The sequence below is a fragment of the Miniopterus natalensis genome, chromosome 8 (genome assembly GCF_054644295.1).
Source record: "Miniopterus natalensis isolate mMinNat1 chromosome 8, mMinNat1.hap1, whole genome shotgun sequence".
NCBI lineage: Eukaryota > Metazoa > Chordata > Mammalia > Chiroptera > Miniopteridae > Miniopterus > Miniopterus natalensis.
In genome coordinates, this window is record NC_142088.1 from 1,437,207 (window position 1) to 1,458,243 (window position 21,037).

A 21,037-nucleotide genomic window follows, 5' to 3' on the forward strand; every position below is an offset into this window, starting at 1 on the left:
AAAAAGTGTAAATACCAAAACAGAAAGCTTGAATTTTCCTAACGTTTACTCATTTCCTTTGAATATAAATTAGTGTCGACTCAACTTTTAAACTAAAATTTCTGAAGTTTGACTCTAGTGCTTCCTGAAAACTTATAAACCAAAGTAGAGAAAATATTTAATAACCTCATTTGTGTATTTTATCAAAATAATAAATAACACCAGGATTTCATTCGTCTATAAGATGCAGTAATAATCACGCTCAGAGACTTTCTAAAACTTTACAAATGACCTTAAAATTTGATAAATGCCTGTCTATAAAACCTCAATTTATACAGAAAAGGAGCCAGTGTCACAATATGAACAAAAAGATAAATTTCCCTGAACTTTCTTCGAAGAAAAACAAAATGCACATTCAAAAATAAAAAAACCAAATGCTTATAAATTTCATCCAGGTGTGAACTGATTTGCACAACCCATATACTTATAGAAAAATGTAATTATTTTTAATGATTTGTATATAAAAGAAAAAATAAATTTTATGATACAATTTGATAGACTACTTCATACAAAATTTTATCCATATACAATATATGTAATTTTTTGCAACACAAAAATTCTAGTCATATATACAAATTCATAAAAATCAGACATCTTAACTTGAAGCAAAACAGGGCTGTTCGGAGTGTGGCTGTCATTTGACTCAGTGGAAAGCAGATCATACGTATGTGAAGGACCCAGTTCACTAAGATGCCTCCCTCCTCCAGTAAAGTACTTAGTACAATCGGACCAAACAGGATCTTACAGTGCACTTTAGAAGGAGAAAGAGACCAATGTTTCAAAATGGTCGTTGTTAGTAATCTGATCTTGAACTGATTCAGCTTAGAAAATCATAAAACTGCCTTAGTAAAAGATTTATTTTGAAAATTACACTAAGAGAAACCAGACTGTGCCGTTTGTGCTCACCCTCAGAGGAACAAACTTCCTCAGGCGATTCCAACACTAAACGGCACTCCTTGGAGTTCATAATAAATACGGCATCTAGAAGTATCAGGACCGGTAAGCACAGCTCCGAACTGCAAAACCCTTTACATACAAACTTGAAGACATGGATGGTATTATGTGTAACTGAAAAATGAAATATAAACCATGTTTTTAAAAAATCTTTGCTTTAAAAAATACCCCCCCCAAGGTAACATAAAAATAATTTTGTAAATTGTTATGTCTTCTTCTCTCAGGTTCCCCTAAACTGCCTGTCTCTGGGGGGCACAGGTGCACATCCATGTGAAGGGAAGGCATGAGGCATGAGGCATGGGGCATGGGGCATGGGGCCAAGGGCCAGGGGCGTGGGCCTGGGAGAGTGAGGCCCCTGCAGAGCTGCGCAGGCACCCAGGGGGAAGGGCAGGGCCAAGGCTGTAGAAGAGGGGATGGCCGGGGACAAGCTCATGTCTAGGCAGTGTCATAAGGCCACACTGAAATCTCCTTCTTAAATTTAGGAACTTTACAGGTTAGAAACACAAGCAAAAGATAACAGGGACCGAAAAGAAAATTACATAAAGTAGTCTATATATAATTATAAAGCAGTTAAAAAAGCTCACATGTACCTTTATAAAGATACAGGCTGAATGAACCCTTTTCAAGTGCAAGTGAACTAAAAATACGATCCATCCCATCCAGGCCCCACTCCATGTATAAAGTGCCTCAGAAGGCCCAGCCATCCTTCACCCCGTGCTGGCTGTGGAGTCACCAGCCCCACAAACCGAGCCCACGACCTGTCACCTGGGTGTCGGCAGGACTCCAGCTAGAGACCTCAAGCACGGAGCTGAGCTCCACGGGCTGCTGTGGACACACCAGGCTGCAAAGAGACTTCCCCACAGGGTTTGGGAGAGCCGCTTATAACCGGCGCACAGGTAGCCCCAGGAAGGTGGGAGACGCGGTCTTTTTACACACTGGAGGTGCCCACAGCTTTAAAAGCTCTGAAAATTAGTCGGGCAACATCGTACACTGTTCATTTGCTTTGCAAACTGAGAGTTAACGAGCAGTGATGTTCTACCTTCTTTATTTTCAAGCTGAGGATGACTTCTGGTCTCCGGGCTAGAGCCTCACCTCCTGGCGCTCAGGCTGATACCGTACACCATCCTCTGGAGCTTCTCCTCGTTTCTCAGGACGCTGGCCTTCACCGCGCAGATCTTGTCCTGCTGGTCTCTGATCAGCTGCTCCAGCTCTGCCAGCTCCGCCTTCAAGGGCTCCACAGCACCGTCTGTGATACTGACAGAAACACAACCAGCAGCTCGTAAGCATCTGGTTTCCTTTTAGATTTGCTTCTTAATTAAAATGCTTATTTCATCCAAAGGAAATGGGTAAAAATATAAATATGGACCATAATGACATAAAGGGACAGAAACCTCACGCTGGGGAAACCCACTGATTTTCACGTCCTGCGACAACCAAAAGCGAAGCAGAACAAGAAATGTATACGAAGGGGGCTAATATCTCTTTCTTCCATTGAGAGAAAATGGGAGAGAGGGAGGGAGGGAGGGGGAGAGAGAAACATTGATGCCTCCGCACGCACCCCCACCGGGTGGGGAATCGAACCTGCAACCAGGTGTGTGCCCTTGACAGGAATTGACGCTCTAACTACTGAGGCACACAGGCCAGGGCAAAAACAACAGCGATATAGTTACCTGCATCGTCGACTCCCTGATTATAAATATAGAATATCAAAACATTTCTCTAAAATCTTTTTTGTGACTATTACGTTTCTTTTACAGTGGCAATTTCAAAATGGGTTCACCAGCATTTCTCTTAGAGTAAAAAAATTAAAATACTCTTGAATACAAAGTTATAAAACTTTGGGGATTTCGGTAAAACACATGAACAACATGGTGTCCAAACTGCAGAGATCCCTGTATTTTTTAATGTCTTAACTGTTTTGTGTATGAACATTGAGTTCCAAATCTTCCCCAACTGCTACGAAGAAATGCGCCCTCCGAGGGCAGTGAGGAACCAAGACGGCAGGCGGCGCCCAGAAGCCCACAGACTTGGGGCGCCCCGCCCACGCCCCTGCCCGCCCCGCCCACCTCCATGGCCACGCCCCTGCCCGCCCCGCCCACCTCCATGGCCACGCCCCTCGCCCCGGCCACGCCCCCACCTCTGCTCGGCGCGCAGGGCCTCGGCGTGCTGCTGGTTCTCGCGCCGCCAGAGCTGCAGCTCCAGGCGCATGGCGTCCGCGTCCTCCTGCAGGTAGTCCATGATCTTGCCCAGGGGCAGCGCGCTCCGGCACAGCGTCTGGATGGACGCACGCAGCTTCTCTATCTCCTTGGAAACGACGTCCTTCTCCTTCTTCCACGCGGGCTCCACGGCCAGGGGCTTCTGCGTGGGCGGGGAACACGCGAGAAACGTCCTGTCCCCGGGCGGGAGGCAGGGGCGCGGGGGCGGCGCCGAGGGCACGGGCACCGTGAGGCGGGTGCGCAAGGCCGGGGCCCTTCTCAGGGGGCGGGGTCCCCCAGGAGGCCCCCAGGCCCATTTCCAGATGGTGGGACTTTACCAGCCAGCTGACCAGAGCCCGGCTGCAGTCCTGGCTGCAGACGCTGCGGGGCAGGGTTTTCCTAAAGGCGGCGACGGGCCCTGACCCGCGTCTCCGGCACCACCTCCCCGCAGCTCCGGGGAGGGAGGAAAGGAGCCTGCCGGCGGGAACGGCCCAGCGCCGGGGACAGAGAAGGCCGGGCCGCGGAGGGCAGCCAAGAGCACCGGGCTGCAGCACTTAGAGGAAGCTGACCCGGAGGAGGGGGAGTCAGCTGCCCGGTTCAGAACCCACCGCCCAGCTCCAGCCACAGGACAGGGCGGCGTGGGCAAGACACACACCCCTGGGGCAGGACAGAGAACCCAGACAGGGCCTCAAGATGTGCCCGCTGATGTCTGACCAAGTACCGAGGCAATTCCACAGGGAGCAGGGGCTTTCAGCACTCGGCACCCAGGACAGCCAGCGGAGAAAGAGCCTGGACCACAGTCTCAGGCCTCACACAAAACCCAGCTCACAGTGGACTGTGGGCTTTCAGAGAAAATGAAAACTGTCAACCTCAGGAGACAATCTCTGGGATCCAGGGCCAGGCAGAGTTCTCCGAATCGACACCCAAGCTCGGAGAAACTGGTAACGTGGACTCCGTGAAAGCAAAACCTTTGTTATGCAACAGACAGGTGAAAGAGGACAGGTCCTATTTTCAAACCATGTGTCTGAAAGGACCAGCATCTGGAACGTGCAATTCTCAAAACTCAACAGCACAAAAGCAAGCTATCCAATCAGGAAATGGACAAAACACATGAACAGATATTTCACCAAAGAGGATACACTGGTAGCAGATAAGCCCATGACAAGATGCTCAACATCATTAGCTATTCGGAAAATGCAAATTAAAACCACACCTCTCAGAGTGGCCAAAACAAAGAGCAGTGACACCACCAGGTGCTGGTGATGCAGAGAACCTGGTCCCTCGTGTGGCTGGTGGGCATGTAAGTGGCGCAGCTGCTCTGGAAACAGTTGGCTGCTGCTGTTTTTTTAAAACATATCTTTATTGATTTCAGAGAGAGGAAAGAAGGGAGAGAGAGAGAGAAACAGCAATGATGAGAGAGTCATTGATTGGCTGCCTAGCCCGCACAACCCGGGCATGTGCCCTGACCGGGAATCGAACCCCGATCGCCTGGATCCTAGGTCGACGGTCAACCGCCGAGCCACGCCCGGCCGGGCTGGCTGTTTCTTTAAAACCAAACCGTGCAACCAGCACACGGCCCAGCAGTTATGTCTATCCCAGAGAAAGGAAGGCTGAGGTTCACACACAAGTCTGCGCACGAATGTCTGTAGGGGCTTTGCTCAGAGCAGCCAAAAACTGCAGACTGCCCAGGCGCCCTTGCAGAGGTGAGTTAATAAACCGGGCTGGCGCCCACACCACGGACACGATCTTGTTAAGAAGAATGAACTACACCATGATTTATCTATCCCTCCTCCCTACGGCCGACGGACACATGCATCACTTCTCTGCCTGGGCTCTTACAAACCATGCAGCTCTGAATGATCCACTCACGTCCCAGGACACAGGCATGAACATGTCACGGGAAGGGGCACTGCAGGGTCAAAGGACACGCTTGCCTCCCACACTGGGACAGTGTCAGTTTCCAAAAGGCGAACCCAAGTGACAACTATACAACAGGAGAGTGAAGTGGTGTCGTATTTCTATGCACCTGAGAGAACAATGAGTCCTGTGGCCCCTCCACAGTGTGACAGGTGCAGGCAGTAAGCACTGAGCCAGGCCCTGGCCACAGAGAAACTGCGGTTGAGGTCGGAATGTGCACGGCCACAGCAAACACCTAGGTGACCAAGCCTGTGCACAAAGCAACTCCAGACAGAAACTCGCACGAGAGGCTCCTGGAAGGCAGCTGTGAGCAGCTGCGCCTCATGCAGCCTCACTGCTCACACTGGGGCCGGACGAACCTGGGGTGACGTCCGACCTCTGTCACTTACCATCTGGGACAAGATACCTTTTGTGCCTCCGTTTCCTGACCTGGGAAATGGGGAAAACACCTGTCTCATAGACTACTACTGTGAGGACGAAAGTGACGTGTGCAGGTGCTGAGTCCAGGCAGTGCTGCCAATGTCAGCTGCTGCTCTACTTATCACATCGCGCACAACTACGAATAACCGACTGGTGAGCTGCTCCCCGAGAAGAAGGCAGACAAGGGGCCTCCTAGCAGCGGGTGCAGGTCACTGAAGGTCAGCTACTCCTGAACATAGTACTGTCCTTGCAAAGGACCGAGGGGCTGTCTCGGAAGGCTGGGTGGGGGAAGCGTAGGGAGGCGTGAGACCAGGGGCCCTGTGGCTGAAGCAGAGGTTGGTGCACAGAACAGAGAAGACAACGTTCAGAAAGTCCTTTCCCACTGACCTGAAGAATGGAAATAATTTATCACCTGTTCACAGAGAAAACTGGTCATAACTAACATTAACAAAATAAGCAGGAAGCAGGAAAACGCAGAACTCAATTCTCAGCTAAAGCGCCCCCTTCTCTACCTGAAGTGATGAAAGTAAGTTAAGAATGTGACATTACTGGCCTGAGACTGGTCCTTTCAAACATTTTTGTGAAAGGCTATTCTCATATATTTATCTTCCAGATGAACTTCAGAATATTCTTTAACAAGTTCCAAAACCTCCATTGAATATTAATGAGAATTACATTACATTTATAAGTTAATTTCGGAGAAATGACATCTCTACAATATTGAGTTTCCCATCCAGGAACACAGCGTCTTGATTTTTTCCAGACCTTTTCTATTTCTTGGTAAAATTCCTTGGCTTCTCGATCTGGTTCCTAGAAGTGTCCTGTTAAAAGCACATGGCCAGGGAAGCCACGCTGGTCTCCAGTCCTGCAGGGACCGTTTCCACTGCTGACTGCTGGCATGGAGGAAAACATGGACCTTTGTCTACTTAGTTGCCACGGCCAACTGATACATTTGTTTCTAAGTTTCAACTTTGGGGGCTGATTTGCTTGACAGACTGTTGTCATCTTCAAGTACGGTGACCCTGTCTCTCCTTCAGAACCAAACCCCATCTCTCTGGCACGGGCTGGACCCTCCAGGACACCTCGGCAGGGCCGCGTTCCCCGCCCTGTCCCTGAATCTGGTGGAAGTCGGCTGCTGCCCGCTCGGCGCAGCCTTGCTCTCCGGTCCCGAGCCTTTCCCCTCTAGTTCCCAATGAGTTCCCATCGCAGTGGACGCTGAGTTGTACATATGCCACTGACTCTTACGAGACAACACCCTTCCTGGTGATTTGGTTCGAGAATAATTTTTTTGGTTAAATGTAAGGTAAACGTGCCACGTTTAGCAGACGCTGCACCTGACTTGAATTTTTTTAATGGAAACAGCCGACTCGCTGGATGTGGCAGCACAGTGAGGGAGAAGCTGGGAAAGGAGCAGATGAGACTGTATCTGTGTCAGAGGGAACAGCTGCCAGTCCCGGGTACCTGCCCTCCGCTGTTAATTACGTGATGAAACGCACGCTTTAGCAATCCCCAACTCGACTCGGTCGTCCAGAATAAACAGAGTAAAAGCACACTTTTTAAAAACTGGAGATATCAGTGAAAGAAAAACAAAGATACAAGAGAGAAAATCAACAAAGCCAAAAGTTGGTGGTTTAAGATGATAAATTTCTGGAAAAACCAATTTTTTAAAAGAGAAAAAGCACAATAAGTAGTATAACAAATAAAAAGAGAATGAAGCTAAACTATAAATAGAGCTGATGTTTAAAAGAATTCTATCAAGACAATAAACTTGAAAATTTTTAAAGACATTGATAACTGGAACCGACTTGAGAAGAAACAGAAAGCCTGAATACTCCCCTAATTACTACAAAAATAAAAGCAGTAGTTTTGATTTTTTCCACCAAAGAAACATCATGCTCAGACAGTTTTATAGGTAAGTCCTGCCCGTTGTCGAGACACAACATCACTCTATCTACACCTATTTTAGAGAAAAGAGTGCACCCTTCATTTTTTTTTTTTAATATGTCTTTATTGATTTCAGAGAGAGAGAGGGAGAGAGAGAGAGAAATATCAACAATGAAAGTCATTGATGGGCTGCCTCCTGCACGTCCCCCACCAGGGATCTAGCCCGCAACCAGGGCACGTGCCCTGACCGGGAATCGAACCGGGATCTCCTGGATCCTAGGTCGACACTCAACTGCCGAGCCACGCCCCCTTCATTCTTAGCCTGGTGCTCAGACAAGACCAGGATCACAGAAAATCACAGGCCCAGGTCACCCATGACTATAAATGGGAAAATACAAATTAGCAACTAGAATCAAACAGTGGACAGAGAGAAAGGTCATATCCCATCACAATGCTGATTTTATTCTAGGACTGTAAGACCGGTTTAATATTAGAAAAGCTATAAATGTCATTTAACAGAATCATGTCAATCACTGCAAAAAAAGCATTTAATAAAATTTAACTCATTCATGATAAGGCCCCACACTGGGGGGAAACTGTACTTTCTCCATCTGTTTGCCACAACAAACATCACAAAAGGCTAAATTCCAGAAGTGTTCCCATTAAGAACAGTGAGGGAACCAGGCGGCCAGAGCAATCAGGCAGTAAAAGGGAAGCAAGGGGACTGGGAAGGAGGCGATGAAGGCTGCGACTTGGGGTGACATGAACGAGGGTGAAGCTCAGGGGAAGGAGCGCGGCCTGGGCCGACCGCCTGGGCATGACGCCAACTCGGCCGCTCACCCACCTCGGGTAAGGCCCTTGACCTCCTGCAGAGAACACTGCACCGCGCGGTGTTACAACAGCAGGACCGGCTCTGGAGATACAGTGTAACCAGGCGCGCAGCCTCTCGGACACACCACACCTCGAGGGCCAGTCTCCAAGCTCCCATAACCCCAGGCCAGCCTCCGCGGCGCTCGCCCAGTGAGCCTGTCGCGGGGCCTGCACGGCAGTGAGAAGCGCGGGCCTGCCCAGCTGCCAGCCGAGGGGCCTGCGGGAGCTGCAGGAGTTAAAGCAGGAGGCGTCGCCGGGCCAGGGAGACAGCCCGCAGCCTGCGGGGCTGGACAACCACCTCTGGTTGTATGTAGCCTGTGCGCTATCTTTAAATAGTTAAAAACAGTATGTAAAGAAAATATTTGGGGACACGCATGGAAGTTCTATAAAATTCATGTTTCAGCACCCATACGTGAAGTTTTGTTGGAGACCAGGCATGCTCGTTCATCAGCCTGCTGTCCAGCACTGAATGGGCTCTCACGGCTGGAAGTCCTGACTACCCGGCCCTTTCTAGAAAAAGTGTGGTGACCCCTGGTGCAGTGAATCCAAAAAGAGCCCCAGACATGGCAAATCAGTGTGGAAAGGGGGAGAAACTGGTTGTCCATGTGAAAAAAAATAACCTCCACCTCACAGGACAGAAAAATGAACTCCAGGTGGATTAAGGACTTGACAGTCCAAAAAAAACCTTAATTTTTAAAAAGAATAAGATCTTTTTGACCTTAGAACAGAGAAGGTTTTTTAACTAAGGTACAAAAAGTGCTGATGATAATAGGTCAGACTGAGAAATCTGCTATATTAAAGTTAAGAGCTCAGTCATCAGGACACCTCACAGTAAGTGAAGAAAAAAAAACTTAAGCACCCTGGCTCAGTTGGTTGGAGCACCATCCCGTAACCAAAAGGTGGCTGGTTCAATCCCTGGCCAGGCTGCGTGCAGGAGGCAAGCAATCAATGATTCTCTCTAATGGCTCACTCTCTCAATTCAATTTTTAAAAAATTCATAAATACTGCCCAGTTGGGCGTGGCTCAGCGGTTTAGCGTCGACCTAGGATCCAGGCGATCAGGGTTCGATTCCCAGTTAGGGCACATGCCCGGGTTGTGGGCTGCAGCCAATCAATGACTCTCATCATTGATGTTTCTATCTCTCTCTCTCCCTCTCCCTTCCTCTGTCTGAAATCAATAAAGATATGTTTAAAAAAAATAAAAAAATAAAAAATTCATAAATACTATATGAATTTTAAGTTGAAGTTTTGAGTAAAAATAAGATCTTTATCACATTAGCATTCCCTGAATAAACATATTACATCAAAGACAACCATTCAATTTGGAAATGTTTGTAAGACTACAGCTAATCCCATTTTTATAATCCAAGTTCCGTAAGTCATGTGTATTTTTCCAGGTTAAAGCGCTCTGACATTCCGCCCACACCACGACCTTTGTCTGTACACAGGAGGCTCATTTACTCACCACTGTCCTCACAGGGTTCACACACACACGCAGTGATTTGATGGCTTTCAGACTGTGGTCGTGGTCTATAATACATCCATGGTGTATGTATGCAAATATGTTTAAGTGACACTGTTGATAATTTGGTGGTGACAATTTTATATCCCAAGCCTGAAATCCCCAGCCTGTGTGTATTGGAATATACTGCATCACTTGGGAACATAAAACTATCACCGTATTTCCTAAAAAAATAAAAACTCTTTAGGATCAAAATCAACCAGCAGTTCCCCAGGTCAGCTACTAGTCTCACCAGTGCAGAAACCTTGTAGCATTTGCCCCCTTTTACTCCAACACCAGGATCACAAACACCCAAACTAAAATCACTTCCATCAGGTGCAGAACTCAGTGACAGAGGAATCTGAACAGAATTTTTCTAACAGGGTTAAAGTATTTGTGTTGAAACTGCACCATCTAACTACCAAAATAAGAAGTCATTCAGCCCTGGGGGGTGGCTCGGTTGGTTAGAGCACTGTCCCCATACGCCAAGGTTGTGGGTTTGATCCCCGGTCAGGGCGCATACAAGAACCAGCCAATGAAGCACAAATAAGTGGAACAACAAATTAGTGTCCCTCTCTCTCTCAAATCAATTTTTAAAAGTTTTTTAAGGAAATAATTTAAAGATCCTTTTAAATCAACAAAATGAGAGAGTAAGACTGAAATCCCCGACTTTCATAAGAATTTAGCTGCTATTTGCCATGTACTAATTACTATAATTGAAATCTGGCATGCTCATGATAAGATCGTTTTACCCACCAGGAATGTTCAAACACACGATAGCTCTAGTTCCCCAGCAGACGCTTCCTGAAAACAGCCCCCAGGCTCTGCTGACTCTAGCCACTAAAGGCCCCCACGACAGCTTTCCCGGGAGGGGCAGTGGGACACACCGTGCGGCTCCCCAGCACTCAGACGCTCGCTCCCATCTGAAGAGAAGCGGGACCAGCGGCACCCCCAAAATGCACCGTTTACACCTCCGAGAAGGTGAGGAGTCAAGTCACAGAAACTGGAAATAAATGGAAAGAGAAAGAAACCTACAAAAGGAAATACTTGGAGAGAGTCTATTTCAAAATAAAGAATTTAAACAAAAAGAATATCTGAAATTTATACTCAATCAGAACAGACAGCATGAAAAGCACCTGAAGGGAAAGAGAGACTGAGAAGTCAGGGGAGAGCAGTCTGCAAGCAGCCCGAGCGAGCGAGACCTCTGAAATCACTGGTGATGATCCAAAGCATCTTCACTTACAAAGTTAAAAAACAAGTACTTTTAAAGTATAAGAAACACTAATAAAAGTGCTTTTCTGGTTGTTTTTCAAACACTTCATAAATCTGAAGGAAGAACATGCTGTCACGACCTAGTATTACGGCTCACGAAGTTCAGTGTCTCCTCCTGAAGAGGGCAAACGGGCCGGGAGAGGGAAGGACCTGCCCACGGCAGCCTCACACACACGCCTGTTCTGCGTGGTGTTCAGCACTGGACACTGCGAGGTGGCTTCCTTCCCATGCGACTCCAAAGGCGCGCTGGGGAGATGCCCAGATTACAAACATGCATTTCCTCAGCATTGGAAAAAAAGGCTCCCTGCAGAAAAAGCTGACAGCACCAAGACTAAGGGCACACTGTAACATGTGAAAAGCAGGGAAAACATCTAGTGTTGTGAATGCTCACCAAAGGATATTTTTTCCATTGATTTTTTGAGAGAGTGGACGGGAGGGAGGGATGGAGAGAGAGAGGGAGAAACACTCATGTGAGAGAGACACATTGATTGGCTTCCTCCCACATGGGTCCTGAACAGGGCTGGGGAGCAAACCTGCACCCCTGGTACGTGTCCTTGACGGAAATCGAACCCAAGACCCTTTGGTGTGAGGGCCAACACTCTGGCCGCTGAGCCACACCGGCCAGGGCTAGTATTTGAATTTTTAAATGAGATAGAAGATACCCAACTAATACTATAATTAATTTGTATAAATCAATAATAACAGGCAGCTACAGCGCATGGGTGTTGAGTGCATTACAGTCACCCCAGGAAGTGAACCGGTGCACTGAAGCCGGGCCGAGGTACCGAAGGCAGAGCGGCTCTGCAAGCTCTCAGCAGCTCTTACAAACACCGACCACAAGCAGGCGCGAAGAAAGGCCCAAGTCCAGGTAACAGAATCCTGCAGACCGTAGTCTCTGCATGTGCGACTGTGTTAGGAACTGTCAACAGAAGGGCTTTTCGCCCTGGCCGCGTGGCTCGGTCGGTTGGAGCACCATCCTGGACACCTGAAGGTTGCGGGTCTGACCCCAGCTCAGGAGGCGTGTATGCTTCTCTCTCACACCCATGTCTCTGTCTCTCCCCCTCCCCTCTCTCTAGTGAACAAGTCCTTGGGAGGATTAAAACAACTTTTTAAAACCCTCATATTTAAAAGCTAAAGAACAGGCTCAGCAGCCTCCACGTTTAAAAGACTCATTAAAATTCAAGAAATTCAAATACTATTAATGTTTACTATTCAAGGAACTTAAAATTCAAGGATAAAGTATGTTAAAAGAAATGTATAACCTTAAATATATTAATTTTTTAAATGATAAAAGGTAAACACCAATGAGCTGAGTTTTACACAAGAGGATAGAAAGAATAAAAAGAAAAATAAAGAGCGACCACCAGCGACGTGACAGCCCCAAAGCGAGTCAACAAAACCAGAGCCGGCCCCTGCCAGGAAGGGCCCACTTCAGCAGTTTCCCAAGAGTCTCATTCCAGGACAAGACATGTCTAGGAGGAAGGAAAACTGTAACTGTAGGTACAATTTAAATCATAAAGTATCTGCAAAGGTCTCCGTCCCCCGTGACTGTAAACCACGATCCAATGAGACGATCCATTCCTGACCTACGGGGCTATTGCCACCGAGCACAGCCCACATGTGGCAGCCACACTGGTTCCAGAAACCCTCAGCCCCAGCCAGGCAGGCGGCCACCTCCACTTACCCGTGAGCCTTGCAATTATCATTTTGGACCGTGCCAGGCGGCGAGGAAACCTGGCAGGTTTTAGTCTGTGTTAATGGAACTGTTGACTGTTAGCCAAACAAACTGATGCCTGCAATAAAAATTTCACTTCATGGTTCCCTCCGTGACCAAGATGTGGCCAACATGATGAAAGCGGAAGTGGTGTGCACGGCTCCCAAAAACAGCCTGAGAGAGAAGGGGTGCGCCCTTCCCCTACCTCCCCTTTCCTCCTTCCTTCTGGCTGCAACGCAGTCCTGAAGGAGGTGCCCTGAGGCATGGGGGTCTGGAGAAAGAGGCAGAAGTCGCCCGGGCCACTGCCACTCCAGGCTCTGACCCGTGAGCTAAAGCACTTGTACAGCGCGGAAGCCACGACTGCTCTAGGTCTTTCCTTCACTCACAGGTCAACTTAGTCCTGATTTGAATATTACCAAAAGAAACTAAAAAGGAACCGAGAAAACAAAATGTACCCACTTAAGAAGCTGACGCTGACTTGGTAATAGGGACAGAAAGGACCAGTTTGAGAGAAGAGGGCAGCCACCACATCAGGCCTCTAACAGCACTGAGAGTGACAGAAGGACCCTCAGCCATGAGGAAACTCAAAGTGGAAGCACAGACTAGAAGGCCGACCACACCAGGCTCTGAAGGTCAGTGCAGTCTCCGCCTGGAGGCAAACCCACCAGTGGGCTGCAGACACAGCAGGGGACGGCAGGACAATGCCTGGCCTGGGAAAGACCTGACGGATTAAAGTTCCACAGCTGCATACAGCGGGACAGAGAGGCAGCCTCCTACCAAGGAGCAAGAAGCAGTCGGTGCCAAGTGAAGCCTGGGCAACTTGATCCTCCCACGGGTGTTTCAGCGGCTCCCCCTAGTGTTACTCTCACTGCACAGTTCTCCTCATCGGCTATTGCTGGCTGTTGATAAAACTAACTATCCAAGAAATTGCTTTCTGTTAAAAAAAAGCAACATACACAAAGAAGTTTATTGTTGTTGTTTAAAATGACTCTAACAGAAACCTAGCTGTGACATTCGAGGCACAGCCCTGGCCTGCAGGTATTCACCCCAGGGTCACATGCCTAAAGGGTACTGGTGGGCATGAGGCCATGGGTCCCAGCAAACCACACTGCACACTGTAGGAAAGACCACTGGGAAACCAGATGCAAAGAGCCCGTATTTAAAAGCCAGACTTGAAAACACCCTGGGCCTCTCATTCCGCAATCGGCCAGAGCCAGTGGCAGCTCCGACTGCACAACGGAGAAGGGAAGGCCGAGGCAGGTCAGGGAGGGCCGCCGAGTCAGGCAGAGCAGACCTCTGGCCTTGACTGCCAAGCCCCCGGGGCAGGGCTGAAACAGGTCGGGGAAGTGAATCACACTGCAAGAGCCTCGAAGTGTCCTTCCTCCCCACCGAGGGTGGGACCTCTCACAAAAAGCAGGCAATACTGGTCATCACCACACTTGAAAGGTGCTTACAGTTTTTAAAGGAAACGTGTGAAACAGGCTCTAAGATGCTGATGTTTATAGAAGACATTCTAGTACCTTCTCTCCAGGTTTGGGTGGCAGCTGCAGCTTCTCATAGTCTTTTTTGGTCTCCAGGATTTTTTTGACGAGTCCCCCTGTGGAAAAGCAGTGGCTTTATGCTCCAATTTCTCTGCCCTTTGAAGCTACTCTACTCTGAAAGGGCACAGGAGTGGCAAGACGAGCAGGTCCTCACTCATCTCCTCCACTGAAAGCGGCTTCAAACAGCCTTTATTTGATAAAGCGCCTGCAACTGACCGACACAGCGGCTGCTGGCAGAAACTAACTCCACAATTTCAGTGTTTCAAAGAAATCAGCTCCATGAAAGGAGAAAAAAATCTTTAGAAATAAAATAGACTTTCCCTTCTATTTCCAAAAATTAAGAAAAAATGTAGATTAACATTCAAAATGAATATAAACAGAGGATAGTTCTGAATTGCTTCTAAGAAGCTTCTAGGTACTAATACTTCTTTTATATTGGGGCAACAATCTTCAACTTCTTAAAAAAAAAAAAAATCCCCCAGGGGATAAATATCACATGAAAACTCAGATGTGTGTGATTAAGAAATGGGCCGAAGCCCGGCCGGGCGTGGCTCAGCGGTTGACGGTCGACCCAGGATCCAGGCGATTGGGGTTTGAGTCCCTGTCGGGGCACATGCCTGGGTTGCGGGCTCGATCCCCAGTGGGGGCGTGCAGGAGGCGGCCGATCAATGACTCTCTCATCATTGATGTTTCTATCTCTCTCCCTCTCCTTTCCTCTCTCTGAAATCAATAAAGATATATTAAAAAAAAAAAAACGAGCTGAAGAAACAAGGGTCCGTCCATGTGGTGGAGGGGACACAGGCAACACTGCCGTGGACAGAACGCAACACACGTCGCCGGGTGAAACAGAAGACGGACAGCGCGGGCACTGACACACCCGTCTGTCTGCATCTCAAGCGCAAGGATAAGCCCCGTTGCCTGTAGGGAGGGAGCTGCAGGCGGGGCAGGGGACTGCACCGTGCAGTACATTTGGCGTTGGAAATGTGAATATTTTATATAAATTAAACAAAATCCAAATGTTAGTGCCTAAACACTGAGACAAAGATGAAGTGAATGGCCTCGGCAGGATCAAACTGGCAAGCACACCTCACAATTATTTCATGACTTTAAAAGAGAGTTGTTGGTTGTGCATCCCTAATGGGATGTGCCCTTAGAAGAGGTGACCTCGCTGGGAGCCGTGGGGCGGGACGGGGTCACAGCCCACTCTCTGCTTTCACAGACACGTGAGATAAAGGAGACACTGTTTGGGAAGAGAGCAGAACACAGGACAGAACTATGGATCCGGGACTAACCTCGGAGGTCACGCGACTGCAGCGTAACCATCTGAATACGGCAAAGAGTCACCTACGAAGCGGCTCACAGCCGACCCCCAGGGCTCCCTAAGGATGGGAGCAGCGTCCATCGTCTCCCACAATAAAAAGCACGGACCTCAGAGGGACCCATGCCCGTGGAGCACCCCCGCTGCTGCTTGGACTCCAGACCAAACGGGCCCAGCCGCCCGCCTGCCCGCGCAGCCCGGCGCTCACCGTGCTCCTCGTCTCCTTCCAGCTCCACCGCGCGGACCTGAGCGGCAGGAGAGAAAAGGAGACTCGCGTTGGCTGAATCCCCAAAACTCCGCCGCGTGGATCTCATCGGAGGGATGAGGAATCAGGGGGCAGGACACTAACTGAAAGGTCAGAGGCAAGTTCCATCTGCACAAATTAGGTGCTGGGGGAGGTGTAATCACAAGGCGCCCGTCCGGCAACTAACCACTTCGAGCTCCGGCACCTCCGAGAGCTGGGGCGCAGCCTCCACCACAAACTGGTCGTCATCTTCGTGGTCAGAGTTCTGCGAGTCCACGATCACGTTGGAGACGGTCTGACCACTCCCTGCCCTGAACACGAACAAATCAGATTAAATTAGAAATCTCAGGGCGGTGACGGTTTCACCCACCCCCGCACAGGAGCTCTGCGTGAGCTTACGTGGGAGTTCATCACGGGCCTATTGCTCTTTGGGGGCTGCCTGTCCAGTGTGGGGGGCTTAGCACTATCCCTGGTCCCAAAGCCCCAAGTGGATGACAAGAACTTCCCCCGTCCTCCCCCGTCATGATGCCGCTATAAACATCTCCAGACACGGCCCCAACGCCCGTAACATCCCGGGAGTGGGGTGGCCCCTAGAGGAGACCCTCCCCGCCAGCCCCCTCGCGTGGAGGCCGCTTCATGCCCTCCCAGCTCCTCCTGGGGAATGGGAAGCGAGGAGAACGCAGCGGCAGAGAGCTCGCTCCCACGTCCCCCGCCCACTCGGGCTCTGCTCCAGCACCCCAGCCTGCCTCTCCGTGTCACCGTGCGGGCCCCACCACTCACCTTGTCACCCAGAAACACGCTCGCTCGTCCAGCAACTTCCCGGGCCTGCCCTCCTTCCCGCCCTCACCACCCACCCCTTTGCTGCTTTGTCTGTTTGCAACAAAACCCAAGTCACTGTCTACACCCACGTCTCCAAGTCCGACCTCCGGTTCCATCTGAACCCGACCAGCCTGTGGACTCCTGCACCGTGTGTCTCCCACGGCGTCCACAGGCAGGTGTGAACTCACAACAGCCCGGGTGGGACTGTCTTCACACGGGTTATGACCTGCTCACAACCTTTGGTTTTTAATTTACACGCAACTAAGCCTTGAAATCTTTTTTCCTCGTTTTTATGCTCAGAAATCCTCTATCCAGAAGTCACAGAAACGCACTCCGACATCTCCCCACGCATTTTACAGGTTTAACTGTACATGGGCGAGTGTCCGAGTCTCTCTCACTGATCTGAAATGTGAGGCCGTGTGTGGTTTCAGGGGAGGGTCTAACCTGGTCTTTCTTTTTCCTCAACAGCAAGTTTTCGGGGCCCCATCAGCTCCCCCCACCCCCAGTTCATGCCGGATCCCCATTCACCCTCAGTCCCCAGCCCCAGTCCTGCACACCAGGAGAGGCCCCTGGTCCTCCCGTTAGGGCGCGCCTCACCTGTCCGCAGTCAACACCTCCGCGCTGTCTTGTCGCTTCACCCTGGGCGGCGCTGGCCGGGCACTCCCAGGCCGAGGAACCCTCCTAAACACAGACAGTGCAACCCAAACAGGGTGTAAACAATCCTGTGTCTCAAAGTGGACAAAAACCCAGGTCAGTCAGCACTGACTCCAGCCACCGCCCACCTGCTAGGCTACACATTCCTGCAGAATATAAAGGACATGCCCCTAACCTCAGAGAACCCATCTTTTAATCTCATTTTTTCATCAATTCTAAGGTACGAAAATAACATCTACCAGTAATCAAAACATGATGTGATTTAGCCGTAATCATGAGTTCCCCATAATCTCTAAAACGGTCTACATGTAGGTGGTTACCACCCAGGTACAGGACGACTAAATAAAAGACACGGTTTTGCCTTCTTTGTACAAATATGTCCTCAGAATTAAGCTCAAGCATCCCGTGAATTGTGGGAGGTAGACAGGGGCATGTCAGCGGGGGGGGGGGGGGGGCACGGACCTGGCGCCGGATGGGAGCTCAGCGGGGACCTCGGGGCCGTTCTCGGGCACCTGTGACTTCTCCTGGCCGACAGGCCCCACCTCTCCTTCTGTGGGGACAGCACCCAGTCAGCAGTTTGCAAAGGAAGGAACACAAACTGAGGACACACATGGGGAAGACAGTAACTAAGGAACTGCGAGTATAAATGGGCTTCTCATCCATCATTCAACGAAGACAGGCCCTCGGTATCTAGCTCTGGGGAAGGCCCGGGACATGTGCCAGGAGGCTCCCGTCAGGAGTGACCAGCGACAGGCACTCTGGTGAATGGCATTGCCACACGCAAGGCCCTCCTGTGTAACCATGTAGCTAACAGAGGACAGGGCTACCGCTAACACCCACAGGCCCACACACGGGGCTCTAGGACGTCTCCCTGAGCTTTCCGTTTTCTTCTTCATGTTTTTCTGCATTTAAAAAATTTTCTACTTTGGGTATGTGCCATATTATGCCTATACTCTGAACAAAGTCTCCTTCGCTTTGGTAAAAAGATTTAGTCAGTAACTAACAAGTCCAGACTACTAAGACAACAAGTAAGCTGACCCCACTGTTTAAAGTAAAAGGGCTTTATGCTTTAGGAACAGTGACAATCCATCAGAATTTGAATACTGAAGAAACACTTTATGTTTTAGAAAGAAATCCTGAAGTGTATTTTTTGACACATAAAACATGCACATTAAATCTTAAGTTGGTGTGGTTAGGACAGGTTTCACCGACACGTCTGAGGCATGAATCTGAGCATGTCCGTGTCGGCACACGTGTGCACAGGTCACACCGACACTCGCTGGGGGCCAGCCCTTACCTGTATCACTGGGGCCGTCGCCTAAAGAGAGAGAAAACGAGCGTCAGAAATTCACTCTTGTGCTGGGGGACCTCAGGGTACAAACGAGCAAGAGAGCCTCAGGGAAACCTGTGGTGAGCAACGCGGACGCCACGGGAACGGCCGTTTCTCCGTAGGCTCTTCTCTAGTTTCCTACTGTCACTGTCTTATTTTCAAAGGTCGAAAAGCAAAGAACAAAAAAAGCTGACTCACAAAACATTATGCCAGGGAGAGGGGAGGAGACAGTGAAGGAGGCAGGCAGGACAAACGCCACGGAGCGGAGGCCGGAGGCTGCCCGAGGGTGTGCAGGTCCGGGCCAGCGGTGAGCGCGGCAGGACCCCGGCGCTGCCAGGGCTCCATGAGACCGCACCAGCCTTACGGCGGTCAGTAAAGACCCTTCCATTGGCTCCTAAAGAGAAGAAATCTTCTCAACCTCCTCCGCACAGGCCGACCTCTGCACTTGTATCCAGATCACGTTACTTCAAGTGCTGCTTTGGAGACAGCCCCAGGTCCCTGGAGAAGGACCTGCAGGGTGGGTAGGTTCGACCCACAGGTGGACCGCCCTTTTCTGTTACATTCTTAAAGTGCTTGAACACATCTGCAGACGAGCCAGAGCTGCACGACCCGGGTCACTGTGCGGAACCACATGCCAACACGGGTGAGGGGCGCTCTCAGACCCGCGGTCTGCCCATCACAGGACTTCGGACTCTCCACTGACTATGGACCACCCCAGTGGGGAACCATGGGAACGATGCCCCAGGGCCCACAGGAACCAGGAGGCCCCACAGGACCCCACAGAGGGACACAGCAGAGGACAAGCCTAGTACCCACTGGGGCCCGAGGAGCTTGAGGGGCAGCAGTTAGGGGGGCCTGGAAAATGTGGTTCTGGATGACACCAAGGCGTGAGCACGTGCACATGGCTGTTCCGGTCCCCGTGACTGAGTCTCCTGAAAACATTAGCTTCTTTCTGCTAAACATCCCACATGGCCACGCACCTGGCAGGAGTGGGCCCTGACGCTCCTGTCCCGTCCCCGCCACCCCCCCAGCTGGCCCTCTGTGCTTCCGAGGTTCCTGGTGGCTGGCTCATCTGCCTCCTCTTGCCTGAAGGCTGTCCCCAACCCAGTGGCAAAGTCCCTTCCAGCCATACTCCCTCCGCCCTGATGCGAGCCAAAGCTGCACGACCCGGGTTACTGTGCAGAACCACATGCCAACACGGGTGAGGAGCGCTCTCAGACCCACGGTCTGCCGCCATCCCCAGTCTGCCTTGTGCGCAAGAACACGCTCACTGCAGGGGCCGGACGCATGAGGCCTTCCACACGTACTTTCTGTTTGAATGCTCAGCCCAGGCGGGGCCTGGCCTCCACTTCCATTCTAGAGGTGCCTCCCCCCACCACCAGGCCTGGAGTCGAGAAGCTGCAAACAAGTGATCTCGGGGAGGCAGAACGAAACGTATTTTGGCGTGGTGCACAGGCCCAGGCCCAAAAGCTCCCAGAACCTACCTAACATTACTGACTCACATGCCAATGTTTATAAAATTAGGAAAAAAGACCAAGTATCTGAGAAATGTTTTTCCTGCTGAAAATAAAGGGCAGCAGGGAGGTGCTGGAGGAGATTCTGAACTGTGGCGGGACCCTGGGCTGGAAAGCAACCCATCACTAGAACCCCCACTGTCTGAAACAAAACTGGGAGACAAAACAAAACTAGACAAATGTTCCCTTTCCTGAAACACACCTTACAGTTTCTCAAAAGTATTCGAAGGAATAGCCTATACCAACCTGCCATTAACTACCAAGAGCTGCTTTGTTTTCTGTGATGGAAGCACATAAATAGGTGACAGTTTTCTAAGGAAACTGTTTTAACCTTCAAAAACAATGCAGACGTACACACTCTGATTCGTTAGTTACTGAGGACGCCTTCCAGAGGCAGCCGAGGACGCAGCATGAAATACTAAGTTCTAAACGAACAAGTCTGAACATAAACATCAGCTTCTCAGCCACAGATGATCAATTCCAGAAGAAAACACCCCAATGATTTTAAGTTCTATTTTATTTGAAAGTGTCAAATGTTTCCTACACTCTACAAAATGCACTAGCACAATAAATAAATTACAAATGTACTATCTCTATCTGTAGTTCAAGGACACCAGTGACACCTCGCGTTTTATCTTTTTCAAGTTCTGATTGTTTTTTACTAAACTTCAAATTCACACAAGCAGAAAGAACAGACACAGGCTATGCAGTCACTACTTATACAACAATTTTGAAGCACAGAGGGAGGCTAACCAGTTTGCCAAATAACAGCTCAAACAAATAATACACTCATAAAAAATTAAAATTACTATGAACTGGCAAAAAAGCACACTAGCGCCATCTGTTGTCTGA

General features: G+C 49.7%; 1 protein-coding gene across 2 annotated transcripts in view; it reads right to left on the reverse strand.

Annotated features, from left to right (window-relative positions):
* Positions 1 to 460: 460 nt before the first annotated feature.
* IFT54 (intraflagellar transport 54) overlaps positions 461 to 21,037 on the reverse strand; it is a 32,689-nt gene continuing 12,112 nt past the window's right edge. For both annotated transcript variants that reach the window (XM_087819477.1, XM_087819476.1), the window contains 8 exons: positions 18,639 to 18,659; positions 17,804 to 17,891; positions 17,285 to 17,368; positions 16,056 to 16,179; positions 15,833 to 15,869; positions 14,286 to 14,362; positions 3,131 to 3,351; positions 461 to 2,247 (listed from right to left, as the gene is read on the reverse strand). In XM_087819477.1, the coding sequence (XP_087675603.1) occupies positions 2,082 to 2,247; positions 3,131 to 3,351; positions 14,286 to 14,362; positions 15,833 to 15,869; positions 16,056 to 16,179; positions 17,285 to 17,368; positions 17,804 to 17,891; positions 18,639 to 18,659 (818 nt within the window). In that variant the 3' untranslated portion in view covers positions 461 to 2,081. The remainder of the gene's footprint in view (positions 2,248 to 3,130; positions 3,352 to 14,285; positions 14,363 to 15,832; positions 15,870 to 16,055; positions 16,180 to 17,284; positions 17,369 to 17,803; positions 17,892 to 18,638; positions 18,660 to 21,037) is intronic.